At 48.6% G+C, this 14,622-nt stretch overlaps 1 protein-coding gene across 1 annotated transcript in view; it reads right to left on the reverse strand.

Annotated features, from left to right (window-relative positions):
- Nucleotides 1-2,560: 2,560 nt before the first annotated feature.
- Nucleotides 2,561-14,622, reverse strand: part of ZNF536 (zinc finger protein 536) — a 365,002-nt gene continuing 352,940 nt past the window's right edge. Inside the window, exon 6 of the mRNA XM_046683106.1 lies at nucleotides 2,561-2,805. Within this exon, the coding sequence (XP_046539062.1) occupies nucleotides 2,561-2,805 (245 nt within the window). The remainder of the gene's footprint in view (nucleotides 2,806-14,622) is intronic.

Below are 14,622 nucleotides of genomic sequence, written 5' to 3' on the forward strand. Positions count from 1 at the left end.
TATTCTAACAGCAGAAAGAAAACAGTCATTGCTGAAAAAACAACTTTTAATACTTTCTATACCAGAATAAAGTTCTGTCAACTGATGTATTATAATAATAAATAATGACCAAGAATAAACTTTAAATACAAAGTTTTCTACTTGTTACAAGCATAGCAACAAAATCCTCTACTCTATTGATCTCAGATTTCCTCCAAGATAGACTTTTTTCTTTGTGTAGGAATGGAGACAGTATTATGACCAGCATCACAGACTACAGAAGTTACAGGGAAAGAACTTGACATGTTTAGATATGAGAACCTGATGACATTCAGAAACTGACACTGCATCACTGCGGCTGTCACTTGTTTGTATTACAAGTTACAAATGTTCTGGAGAGAAGGCCTGTGTCAGAGGGGGAAACAAGGACGGTACCACTGGACAGAGTGGAAGCAACACACACGTCACAAAGAAGAGGGGATGTTCCCAGTGTCACAAACAGAATTATTGCCTGTCGCATCTGACGACGCTCAGAAGACACAAAAGAATACTGAAAGAGCTCCCAAAGTGCTAGAAATGGGATGTGGCTCTCATTTTTTTTTTTTTTCTGCTTTTTTTCCTCTTTTTTCTTTTTACTTTTTTTTTCTGCTTTTTTTTATAGTTTTCTTTGCTAAGATACCAAAGGCGGGGCAAACACACAGAAAGCAAGCGACTGGCACAGTCACCAAACACAGTAGTGCAGTTAGAATCCTAAAGCTTACTACAGTCAGAAACTTTTCAATGATATCTCAGTCCTTTCTCTAGGATCATAGAAACAGTTGCATTAAGTTTATCAACTCGATTTAAGTAAGGCAGTGAGAACTATTCTAGAAAAACAAGAAAGCAGCTTGCTCTATGCCAGATGGGTCCACGTTGCGCAGCGACCTCATTCACTCGGAAACCTCGGGGAGATGACACCCGCCCGACAGCATATGCAAACCGGATTCCTTATTAGCCTGAGATTCCTTCTGGTCTCAGGATAGCGAAGCATTTTATTTACATTGATTGCAGTTTAGTAGTTTTGTAAACTGCTGTAGGCAGAGCTGAAGTTTTTAAGGCCCTGGGGTTTTATTCTGTGCTCCCAGCCTGCAAGGAAATATCGACTCTTTTTTCCTAAAGTCTGAATGATTTCGTTTTAGAAGAAGTTGATACTTCAATACTCTCTACCATCACAAGCAACAGCACCAATTTCGTGTCACTCAAAGGAAGTATGTCAAGAGGCTGAATTTTTACGCCATTCTAGCAGATTCAAGAATAAACCCTTCACCAGTCTTCTTAAATCTTTTTTTTTTTAAAAAAAATGAGTCAAGTGTTTCATTATTGGCCCTCAAAATCTCCCTCTGGGTGGTGCAGAACTTGATCAATTTGGAGTACCCAATCAGTATAAAATCTAAAATCTACAAAAATATAGAACACATTTGTTTTACAAAAACAGACATTTAACTCAAACAGTTTTCTTCATTAGCGGTTGAGAGCAGGATGTTTAGATTCATCTTTTAATACAAGCTATCTCCTAAGAGCTTGCCGGAGAAGAAAATCTCGCTTCACGTCTGTGACACTTATAAAAACTAACACATGAGAAAAATCTGATCATAAGGACCGGAGCAGCCTTCATTCAAGTAAAATTTTAAAAATCATAATAAACAACAATCTTTCTATTATTACATAAATTTCTCACCAGCACCTTCTGTGGATAGGGTTGGCTAGTTTTTCTAAACATTTTATATAATGCACCCCTAAATTTTTTTGTATGAGCAACGTTCTTTGTCATCAAAAAATTTTTAAAAAAAGACCAAGAAAAAAGCATTTCCTTCAATACTGCAATTTGATCTAAAAAAAGGAATTACTCATCAAACCTGCAATGGACATTTGTCTGCAGACACTTCCCGACCATTGATTCATTTGGCTGTGTGTTTTTTAAAAACGCACATTAAGATGGCAGTCCTGCGCAGCGCCGGCGGCCGGGCTCGCGGCCCGTCTCCGCTTGCTCCGGGAGTGCGGTGACGACACCACGCGAATTGATTTTCTCTGCAGTGACCGCTCCCGCCTGACTGGCACCGCGGCTGCCTCCCAACACGTCTCATTAAGGTGCTAGGCAAATGACAGCAGCCGGTGTCAGATTATAGAGGTGTTTTCAACAATGAAAACACAGCCCCTCCATCTTCAAGGCAACACTAAATCATTTAGATGGTATCGTTTTTCAGTTAAGAGCATGATTTTGGGACTTTCGGGTTGGAAGGGCCCCCAGCTCTCTCAAGCTCAGAGGACACCAGGCATTTCTGAAATCACTTTCCTCCCACCTGCATTGTTTGGAAGTACTTGTTGCCGGGTAACAGTTTAGCAGCCATTTTCAAGGGCTGGGGATTTTTTTTTTTAATATATATATAGATATCTTTTTAAATTTTTTAAATGTTCTATACACTAGTTGGGGGGGGGATTGTACATGATTTTCCCCCCCTTGGAATGCAGTTAGCAAACTCTTATACCAGATGCATAATCTTAAAACTGTGTAAAAGAATATTGCAATATACAGGTCGGTTGCTCAGTTGCGCTCCTCCTGGGCCTTGCAGCCCTCCTGCGTGAGCTCCGCTGAGCTCCCCGCCTTGACAGCTGTGGGCTCTTCGAAATTCCCAGAGGCCTCCGCGTCGACTCTGGAGCGCTTGAACCTGCGGTCCGGATACTGGCTGTTGTCAAAAGGCATGCGATGGACGCAGAGGACGTGCGTCTTCAGGTTCCCCTTCTGAGAGGCACTGTAGGGGCAGTAGCGGCACTGGAAAGGCCTGTGACCTGTGGGCACAAAGAGCGGTCTGTCAGCTCTGCTGTTTACACCCGCCCCCAGCGCCCAGTGCTCCAAGAATCATCATCATTATTACCAACATCATCAATATTATGATTATTATTACTTTGCAAAAATCAAATAGCCATGGATAGAAAAGTAGCCAACATATCTTTCTTTTGGACAAATAATAAGTCACTTGGTTAAGTAATCAGTTACCGAATAATAACTTGAACAGGGATTTAAAAGATCTTTCCATCCTAAGCAGAGTTTTCAATTCAGACTTGCTAGATGACGGAAGAGAAAGTGCCCGACACCTGGAACTTTCTCTACAAAAAGTTAATGAATATTTTAGGTTTGCAGACTGAGAGGCGAAATCAAAGATACTATGTAGGTACTTACATGACAAGAGAGGAAACAAATTTCCAAGTTTTTATTGATAAAATTCAGAACTTTATTTATAGACACTAAAATTTGAATTTTATATAATTTCATGTGAGATGAAATATTATGCTTGCTTGGTTTTTTTTTTTTTTTTCAGCCATTTCAAAATGGAAAAACCATTCTGAGTTCCCAGGCTGTACAAAAACAGACAGTCGATGGCTCTGACCCCTGGGCTGGACTGTGTGGACCCCAGTTCACTACAAAAAATGCCTGAATCCATCCATCTGGCATTCTGAGGTCTCAACACAAAGTCGGTCCAGTTTCTTATCCCCCCACTAACTCTCTACCGATAAACAAACCAAGCTTGACAAGGGACGGTGTTTTGGGGGTGGGATGAGGAGAGCTTGTTCTTGGGCAAAGCTGGACGTGCTAAGCTGGAACCTCAGAGTTTCAAGAGGAGGCCATGGAAGATAGCGGGCAGGAACCAGGACATTCAGATAATCAAGGCCAGCCAACGCAGTTTTAAAGAAGTTAAATTTTGAACAGTGTCCCTTGAAATCAAACTTTTCTAGAAAGGCTCTAAGCCAGAACAGAAGATGAATTCTTGCAAAAATCCAGCGAACTGCCCACGCTTGATTTCCCTGTTCGGAGGCGCAGCACGCGTGCACACGTTTCGGCCATCTTGAGGAACCGGCCGCATCTGGTTTGGGAAGTTATAATGGAACAATTGCACTCTCCCGCTGCTGGGAAGCTGTTGATGTGCCATTCCTGGAAGCTCCTGAGTGCCGTCCCACCCAGCCCCCGAAAGGTCAAGGCCCAGGCCTGGGTTTCATTTGCTCAGAAAAATAAACAAGTAAATAAATGGACCCAACCATTTGCCCCAGAAAACATGCAAAGAGCAGATTCAGCACTTTTTTAAAGCAGTAATAGCAGAAGTCCTGGGTATCTACTTAGCAAAACAGTCTTGTTCCTGAGAAGCTGGAGGCCAAGCAGACGTTTGGAGCTGCAGCACGCTTCCCACCAAACTGCCCGGGGGCTGGATTCTTGCTGCTTTCTCAGCGGGCGTGGGGAGTTCGCTCTCTCCTTCCCTCCTAGCCGGTTGGTCTCCAGGATGAGTCCATTCTACCTGTTGAATCTTTCTCTCTACAATGCCTCCCTCAGAGCCTGGCCCAGGGTGTACCAACTCTTGCCTAGACTGTGAACGTGGCGGCCTGCAGGAGGGCTTCACGCTTCCAGTTTCCTCACCTCCAGCCCGGCCTCCCCAGGCATACCAGAGTGAGCTCCTGGAGCAGAAGCTCAGCTGTGATCTCCTTGCCCCAAAATCCTTGATGGCTGCCTACCCCTAGTGAATAATCAGGACCTTCGTAGCTCCGTTCCAGCCACCTCTCCAGTGTCCTCTGGAGCATGTCCCTTTGCCCACACAAAACCAAACCATTAGATGGTCTCTGCAGAAAGGCTCCGTTCTGCAGGGTCTCCAGTCTCCAGACCCTCCAGGGTCACAGCAAGGTCCACACCCTTGTGATGCTACCCTCCCCCTGAAATGCTGCTTCCATTCTCTTCAGGCCCAAACCTTCTTCCAGGGCTCCACAGATGGGATGCCTCCTCTGTGGGCTGCTGTGTGTGCATGGGTCCCCCTGACTGGCTGTGAGTTCTTTAGGCAGGAAGCACAGCCATCTTAGTATCGCGGGTGCCAGGCCCACTACCTGGCACAGAGCAGGCAGGCAGGAACTGTTTCTGGAACTGAATTATTATCTTACTGCTTCACCTTGCCTGTTTTTTGAAGGAATTATAAATTTTGGGATAGAGTTTCTGCTTCTTTTGTTTCTACTGTTGAACCTAATACAAGGCTGAATTTGATCCACTTTACCACTTGCAAAAGCCAATTTGCAAATCTGTAGACTTTGGAGTTAAGAACAAATGAAACCCAAGAAAAACCCGCTTGCTATTGGCCCTTCCGCACAGCCTACCACAGCGGGAAGGGCACAAAGAGTCAGCAGGAAGGGTCTGGACCCTGATATCAGGTAAGAGAAAGTTCACCAGTGCCATGCCCCTCCTGCCCTCCTGCTGCGACCCAGTACCACCCTCAGGGCCTGGTCACCTCTCCCACAGATGACCCTGGGAAGGCCCTAGGTTGGTGGGGAAAGAGAACTGAGACTCATATTTCTAACGTGGATAGGATTTTTACAAAGAATGTCAATGGCCCTGTTCTTCATCATATTGGAGTTAGCATATGGACTGAAGGGAAGAATTAGGGTGCCAATCAGTGGCAGTGGGATAGGGAAAGCCATGCCCACTTTCCCCACCATAATAGTGAAACTAAGTCAGCACTCAGCTGGGCATCAGTGAGTTTCAAGCAGACCCCCAAGACTCAGCCCTCCAACTAAGAAAGTTGTCATCCCTGAGGACACCAAGCTACACCCAGGGCCCACTGTGAGAGGATTCCAGGTACTCTGAACGGGCAGCTATTGAGCAGGAAGGAGAAAGGAGGGCCCAAATTTGTATCTGGAGGCATACGAGCCAGCTGAAGCTCATCCAAAGAACCCAAGGAGAAGAGCTGAGACATCAGGAAGCCTAGGAAAACATTTTTAAAGTTTTGTCCCAAGCTCCTCAGAAACGGATGGTGTTTCCTGGGTTCCCACCCAGGGATGGCCACTATCATAATTGCTGGAGCTCAGACAAACCTGGGCTGACTCACCAACTTATCTATGACATGGCGATAAAGTCCTGAGGGAGACTATCACCATGGGCTGACAGCCTTTGGAGTTAAGAACCCCAAATAATAAATAAATTAAAATAAAAAATAAAACCAAAACTCTAGGCACCATCATCATCATCCAAAAAGGCCTGCAGAACTATGATGCAAAATTTCCAAACTGTGGTGTGCTTAATAAATCTACTCCAGGTCCCCAGGAGTCTTCCATTCTTCCACTGTGTTTACCCGTCTGTCAGATACATTTCTGTGTGAATTCTGCGCTACAACCTTTGGAAGCCACCCTCTCTGCAAATCGCATCACCATGGGAGCCATGTAACGTGCATCTTGGGAAACCAAATGGAGAACCTCAAATATTACCTTTATTCACAGTAAAAGCCTTTTTGAATTGGCCAACTTGGCATAGAAGGACTTAGTACATTTTTCCTACCAATTGATTCTAAAATGTTAATCAGGATTTTATCCTATGGTCATATCTGAATGTCTATTTTTCAGTAGAGTCAAAGATGCAATAATTCTGGAATATTTGGATACTTCCGTGGTCAAAATATTAGTATTGAATTAGTTTTCACTTTGACTTAGGTGAGATGGAAATCTGTATGTAAATGTATATAAGGCTGTGCGTGTGCACATTTGTAGAAGGAAGTCTATCTAATATTGGAATCATCATAAATCCTGATCTTGTGAGACACCTTACAAGTAGAAGCAGCGTAGGTAATAATGGTAGTGCCTGACCATCCCCAAAACCTACGTTCCGTGCTTTTTCACAGGTGTTTTTGTATGTTGGTCCTCATATTTGAGCTCTATGGCACTTCGGCAAGGAGTGGTATCTGCCCCGTTTTACAGATGAGAAAGTTAAGATACAGCGAATCTGGACAGTTTGACTTTAAAACAAATTACTCAGATCCCCTAATTCTCCAAAATCCTTCTGAGAACCATGATTACATTGTGTTTCTAGAGGATACACACACATCCCCTTCTGAGTGGTTTGTTGAAAGGTCCCCATGAAACTGATGTAGAAGAAAGTTCTTTGAAGAAGTGAGAGGTCCGCCCTGAAGGAAGGGGGTTGTGAGGAGCTCTGGTGGGTCCAGAAGAAGGCATTGTGTCCGCCAAGAGTCAAATTTCAGTGGGTGGTTGATCCTTTGCTGATGGAGACATTCACTCCCAGACAGAAAGCTGTTGTTATGCAAAGCACTTTCTGACGTGAGACATTTCTGAGTTCAGCTAAACCTACAGGAAAAGTTTCAAGTTTCTCTACACCGTTTGTCCACGTGAAGGCCCTGGTATTGGCACAAGCACAGGGATGCCGAGATCTGTCAGCCTTTGGTCGGAGAACATAAGCCAGGGCTTCGGAACAAAGCCCTGAGCTGCGCGCTCCGCTGCCTACGTCACCGCACTGTTCAAATACAGTGACTGAAGAAGGGACCCGCCTGAAGGCAGAGGCAACAAGAGGGGCCGTGGACATCCGCTGGGAGCTTGCTGCCTTTCCTGCGGAGGTGGAGGTGGGGCTCAGAGGAAATCAGACCTCCAGGGCAAGCCATCCCATCCTCAGAGGAGAAGCCAGCGCAGCCCTCAGGGTGACACGGGAGCCACCTGGTGGGCTGTAAACTCTGCAAACTTCCATCCATCCAGTTTTAATGAAACCAAAGCCCAGCCTCGCTGCCTGTGCCACCTCGGTAGACTGGAGATGGAGTCCACAATTCCCCTGGCTCTAGAGGTGGCAGTGAAGATGTTAATGTCCATCAAGTTCCAAGAAGCAGAAAAAGCTTTAAGCTGGAGTTGAGTCCAACGGACTTTCACAGTGGCTGAATTTAAGATAAGAAGGACGCCCAGCCCGTCAGTCCCCTTAGAGAAGAGCATCAACACCACAGCCTCTCTTGTGTTTAAGTCCACTGAGAAGCACCACACGCCAGGGGGCCTTTGGCCGCCACTGTGAAGACCGAGCGCTCTCCGGATTCGGCAGCTTTGCTCTGCTCTCGGGGGCTTCCTGCCGCAGTAGGCAGGATAGATCTTCCAGGAGCTGGGTTCAAAGCACAGCTTCCACCCTTCGTGAGGTCTGGAGGCTCCTCAACACCCACAGTTCAGTGTGCTCTGCCTGACCTTGAGGAAGGCATTTGATGTCTCCAGGCTTCAGTTTGCACACCTTGAAAACGGGGGAATAACACTAATGCCTATACCCTAGGAATGTTGTGAGGCTCACCTGAGATCAAGAAGTCTAAGATGGCAGCTGTTTGTCATTGTCACTGTTGCTGTTTTCACGTTGTCATCTCATTGCTTACCTGAGCTGGTCGAGAAGGCTGTGCTTTGTTCTTCGTGGAAAGTGCTGATGCAGTAAGAGCTTCACCTGCCCTTATGTGCGAGCCTGCCGACCTCAGGTGGTCTGATTAAAGAGCAACATACCGTCTCTCCTCGGGGCGTTAGCCTTCTTTTTTTATTGTTTTATTGAGATTGGTTTATAACATTGTGCAAATTTCAGGTGTCCCCCATTATATTTCAGCTTCTGTATAGACTGCACCGTTTTCACCACCGATAGTCTGGTTTCCCTCCATCACCACACATATGCGCCCTTTGCTCCTTTCGCCCTCTCCCTTCCCCTGCGCCCCCTTCCCCTCTGTCGACCACCACTCTGCCCTCCTTATCTATGTGTTTGTCTTTGAACAGGGTTTTGGGAAACTCGGAGAACTTCAAAGTCCAAGGGAGCAAGTTGTGAACAGCCGCATTTCAGTTGGGTGCAGAGCGGTAAAGGTGGTTGGGACGGCCGTGGGTCAGGCCTGCGCAGGAAGGATCTCCCTGTCTAGAAGGCTCTGTTCTGGTGAGGGGCTGGGCCGAAACAGCACTTTGCGGGAACGCAGTTTGTGAGACGGTAGAGGTGATGGGGGTTTCCAGAGCTCATCTGGGCGGAATATGAGCCCCCGAGCATCCTTCCACCCTCCTCGCCCTCAAAGCCCCAGAGTTTCTGCCCTCTGGCCACACCAAACTCTGTTCTCCAAATGCTTCCTACTCTTTCCTGCCACAGGGCCTTTGCTCAATCCTTTCTTCTTCCTTCATCCTGGGATGCTCCTTTCCTCTACATCGTCTAATTACCTTAATCACAGCCTTTAGCGCAGCTGCCTCAGTCTCGGGAAGGCCTCCCTGAAGACCCCAGACTCACCACAATGGCCACGAGGCACATCTCAGCAAACTCTTCTCTTCTGCAATAGAGCTTCCAACAACAGTAGCTGAACAAATAAACAATCATATCTGTCTTCCCCTCTAGACTGACTATCAGCTCCACATGCAGGGGCTGCGAGGCTTTGGGTTTGGGGTTTTTTATTATGGTTTCTCACCATCCGGCACAGTGCTTGGCACATCACAGATATCCATCAAGTATTTATCAAGCAAAAGGATGGATGGATGGATGGATGGTTAGAAGGATGGAAGGAAGAGGGGATGAGAGAGGCAGCCAGGAGAAGGGAGAGGAATGCTACTCCAGACAAAGGGACATGCCTGACCCCAGGCACAGGGACAGGAAGCCTGGGGTTGGCGTAGGGGCCTAGGAGCAGGTCAGCGTGGTGGAGGTGAAGCTTGGTGGGGAAGCTGGGCAGAGGCCAGGCTCGCAGGACCCACTGGGGAGACTGGACTCATTCTGTGGACAAAGGGACGTGGGAAGGCTTTCCAGCAAGGCAGCTGCCCAGAACAGCCCCAATCCCCGTCTGCAGCCAGGGCCCTGAGCCCTGACAGCGCGGCTAGATGGGCCGCCCCGCCCCCACCCCCCCAACTCCATTCCCCTCTTCCTACCTCTCACTTTGAGGCCATCAACATTTCCCATCACTGCCATGCGAAAAGTAAGTACATCATACGTTAATTTGTATTGTCACTGCGCCGTAGAGCCGTGGTAAAGAGCACATTCATTTTTAATCCACTATGAATAATATATAAATATGTATACAGTGTGGAGGGTCAAGAGGAGTAAGGAGAAAGCAAGTCGTACATTGTTTATAACAAAAGTGGGGAAACGAGATATTTTTCTTACTTGCTGCGATGGAAAGATCTGCTCCTTCCTGCCCCTGAGAGGGAGTGGAGACCGCCTGCCCTTGGGGGGCCATCCATTAATAACCGCTCCACACTTGTGGGCAGCGGCTTTCAGGGAAGATGTGCGGCTGCGTCTGTGGGGCTCCCAGACTCTTCCAACTGTGGCTTCTCTTCCGGCGTGGGGCGGCGGGTAGGAGCGGGGCGGGCGCGGAGGTGACCAACCCCTGGAGTTCAGTCCTGGGGCGGCGAGGAGACGTTCTGACAGCCGCTCACCTGAGCACATTGACCCAACTGCCTCCATTGTCCCCACCGTCCCTGGAAGGGACACATTGTAGAGGCGTCTCTTCCCATTTTACAGATATGAAAAGTGAGCCCGGGGAGACTAAATGACCGTCCAAAGTCAGGGCACACAGCCAGCTGGCTTCTGATCAGGAATTCAGCCTCAGGGTGGTCTCCAAACAGATGCTCATCTCTCCCCTCGCTCTGTCACTCCCTGCAAACTGCCTGTCGGAAGAGTCTCCACAAAGGGGTGTCTTTGATCAGCACCCAGATGCCCCAGGAGGGAGGCCCTAAATACCAGGGAAGGGTGTATGTGTGCGTGATATTGTACACGTGTCACATGCCACGCCCCTTTGGGACACAGGCACCACTGTGGCCTCAAGACCCCCATCACAGCCTGGCACTGAGCCACAGGCTTGTAAGCTCTCTGTCCAAACTCCCATCCCAAACTCCTGGAACCCAGCCCACTTCCATGAGCAAGCATTGAGCACCTGCTGCATGCATTACCTGGAGCAGACTGCTGTTGGAATAATGCGATACTTTCAGCACCATGAGGGCGGGAAGGGCATTAATGCTGCACGCTGACACAACGCCCACCCAATACATGACTCAATGACTGGCCACCAGTCTCAAGACCACCTTCAAGAGTTACACTACTGGAGACCCACGTGGGTGGAGGGGTTCCAGGGTTCATGAGGGGAGGACATCCAACTGCTTTGTGCAAGGCTCCAGCTTCCAGTCAAAAGATAGTTCGGGCAGGGGGAGCCCAAAATTGTCCCTCGAGAGAAAGAACACTCTTGAGGAGAGACACGTGTGTAGCTTTGCCAGAGGCAGGGCCTGTCCGTGGCGGTGGAGGCACAACTCTGGACGTTGGAGCAGAGACATCCTAGAATGGAGAGAAACAGTCCCCAGAACCACGGTCCATGATTTGTGGTCAACACAAGGAGGAGGGTCCAGCAGAGGCCGTGGATGTACACAGTGGACAGTGGCATCCCTGTCCCAGGGAGACACGGTGACACAGCCAACCCGTGTCCCCACACTGCCGAGCCGTCTCTCAGACCAGGGCCAGCTTCCAGATCAGGCCCACTGGGGCCTTTTGTGGTCAGTGAAATAAATGGGAAAAGACACCCTGTGGGGAAAGGAAGAGGCACCTTGCTGCCGTGACTTCTAGATCAGCCTGGCCACAGCCCACTGGTACCCTCGGCAGTGTAGACCCCTGAGAAGGCAGGAGGGTGTGGGGGGATCCTGGCTGTCAGGGTGAGAACCTGGTGACCAGCGGTGCTGTGGAGGGCTCCCGGGCTTGCAGCCCACAGCTGGCCCACCTGGAAACACTCCCATTTTCCATTCTGGAATAGCCTCTTTGGAGCACAGGTATGGAGTATTTCTAAGGTACCCTAAAAAGGTCTCCTGCAGCCACATTTCATGGAGCTGTTTTCTAGAAGGGACAAAGTGATGAAGTGGCGAGAAGCAGCCCTCAGAGGCTCACACGCACAGGACTCTGAGGCTTGTGAAGAGCCAGCTCTCAGAGGTACCAGGAGGGTTCCCTAGCAGCACGACTCCCATTGCACCCAGCTAGAGCCCTTTGGATTCCCTGAAACGAAGGACATTTGCCAAATGCGTGCTGGTAGGTAAGAAAATGGCTCCACCTAAAGGGCCAACTGCGTATGCTAGAGACTCACCCCAGAGGTGGAGCCTGCCTGCCCGGCAGCAGTCCGCTGACCGCGGCGGGACCAGCAGACGCAGGAGCCGGGCGGACCTTGAGGGCAGTGGTCTGGTTTCTACTCGGTCCTCACCTGCTGCTTCCTCTGAGCGTCTGCTGCTCTGTCCCTGAAGCTGCCAACTGGGAGGCCCAGGGCCCCTGCCATCCTCCTCCAAGTGCGACAGGCTCAGCAAGGGCCATGAGGTGAGTGAGAATAGACATAAACATATGTTGCACCGACAGAAAGAGCCGCTCTCTGAGTTGCACACATTATATGTATTTTTTTAATTTCCCTAATTCCAAATAGGCAAGAATGGTTCTAATCAGGTACATAATTTATGTTTTCAGTTTTCAAAAAAATATTCATCCATCTAATCAAAGATGCTAAAACACTTTGGAATATCCTTAGTATAAATAATTTTAGGTTTTAAATTTCCTGTGATTTGGGTTTTAATTTAAAACACTACCAAAAAATATTTTACTATTTTAAAAGTGAACTTTGATCCATGTGGTGATGGATTGGAGACATCAGTGTGAACTCATGTTTAGCTTAATATATGTAACAGAGATGAGTATATGCAGGGGTTAGTAAACACACATATATTTCCTTCTTCTCTCAGATGAGAGGGCCAAGAACCCACGACATCCCAGTGGCCACAAGCCCACTGAGCACCCAGAACTTGATTTCTAATACCCTTCTCTGAAAAAGGAACCAGGGCTCCCTGGAGAAATGCCAGATTCTAGGGCTGGAGCAAGAAATGCACAAGATGATCCTGGAGCACCTGGTGCCAGAAGGTAAGGAATGATCAAAAAACCACACATTGATGGAGGTATGTCCAAATAATGCAGAGCCACGTGAAAGGGCCCCCAGCGGCCAGAGCCGGAACATTTCGACAGTAAAGTAAGTGACATAGAATTGGATTATAAAGCAAAGTATAAAATAAGCAGCCACAAGTCATACTGACATAACTAAATGATTGAATCAATAAGTCCGTGGAGAAGGCAAGATAAATGCCCCGCGCATTCCAAACTGTTTATGCAGATGCCCCCCCACGGGAGGAGGGGAGCGGATCTCCTACTCCTCTATGCAGCTGCACGGTGACTTCCGGCACAAGAGCACAGAGTAGAAAGGGGGACCAGAGGGGCAAGGCAGACACCTGGCAACACGACCTCAGTCAGGTGACCAAGGTCAGGGCGACAGCACGTCCCCTGATTTGACGAGATGAGAAGGCACTTCCCTCTGTGTCTTCCTCCCCAAAACCCACAACCCAACTTTAACCGTGGGAAACCCTAATTGAGGGATGTCCTACAAAACACTCCCCAAACTGTGAAGGTCATCAAAAAACAAGGGAAGACTGAACTGCCAGGGCCAAGAGGAGCCTCAGGAGACAGGACAACTGGATGTGACACTGTGTCCTGGATTCCATCCTGGCACAGAAGAAGCACGTTAGGTAAAGACTAAGGAAATCTGAATAAAATACAGACTTTACTTAATAATAGTATATCAGTAGTGGGCCATTAATTGTAACAAATGTCCCCTGCCAATGGGAGATGTTAATAACAGGGGAACATGGTGTGAGATATATGAGAATCCTCTGTACTATCTACACAACACTTTTATAATTCTAAATCCATATTAAAATTAAAATTCTATTTACAAAGTTTCTTAAAAAGTGAATTTGGTTGATTTTCAGTGGACAATGACAGCACAACCCCCCAGCTCAGGAGACGACCACAGTAAGAGTGTGGCCCCGGTGTCATGGAGCCAAACAGGTGACCCTGAAACTTCCCCTGGGGGGCGTGCCCATCAATGCCCTGGCGGGCCTGTGCCCAAGGGTAGGGGGCAGCACTGGGAGGCCTGAGTAATAACCGCAGCCCCACCAGAAGGCCGCCTCTGTGTTCTTCGGGCACAGCGGCGGAGGGTGCGGGCTCTGAGTCAGACGTGGGAATTCAAGCCCCTTACGGGCTGCCTGCTCTGGGGCCAGCTATTTAACCTTCCTGAGTCTCAGTGATTTCATCTGTAAAATGGGCATAACAATAATAGCTCACTAATAGGGTGGTTGTGAGGATTAAGTGAGACAAGGCCTACGAAATGCTCAGCACGATGTGTGGCACATGGGAAGAGTTAAATAAGCGTCTGCGGGACGTGGTTACGAGTATTAAAATACTCCGTCTACTAAGAGCGTATGTGTGGCAGCCTTGGGTTAGGTGATCTGTGTGCATTCAGATTCCTCTGACCATGCTAAAGCATCGTGTTAGCGTCTCCACCTGCCAGCCGAGGATGCCAAGGCCCCATGGGCTCCAAATTTGTCCAGGGCCACGAAGCTGGAGAAAAGTAGACCCCAGCTTTGCAGCATCTCCCTCTGAGCCTGCAGCCGGGGCTCAGCCCACGGTGCCTCACTGCCGCCCTGCAGCGCAGGTTCAAGTTCAGTTAGTGTGAAAGCTGGGAAGAGCAGCCTGGATTCCAGGAGGTGTCTGCAGAGAAGAGCGTTTGGCGGGGGGTCTGGGGTCTCCCGGATCCTCTCAGCTCAGCCCCTACCCACCTCACCTCGCAGTCCAGGACCCCAGAAGGACCAGCCTCAGGAGGGTGGCCCTTCCTTCCCCCGGCCTCACGGTGGTCCCTTCCTCAGCACTTCATTCCCACCTCTGGCCCGTGCCACGCGGATTTTGCCTGAAATGGTGCTTATTTGTTTGCCCCAGGCTGCCTAGGCGCTCAGCGAGCCAGCGGCGTGCCAGGGTGGTCA

This window comes from Equus quagga, chromosome 13 (genome assembly GCF_021613505.1).
Source record: "Equus quagga isolate Etosha38 chromosome 13, UCLA_HA_Equagga_1.0, whole genome shotgun sequence".
NCBI lineage: Eukaryota > Metazoa > Chordata > Mammalia > Perissodactyla > Equidae > Equus > Equus quagga.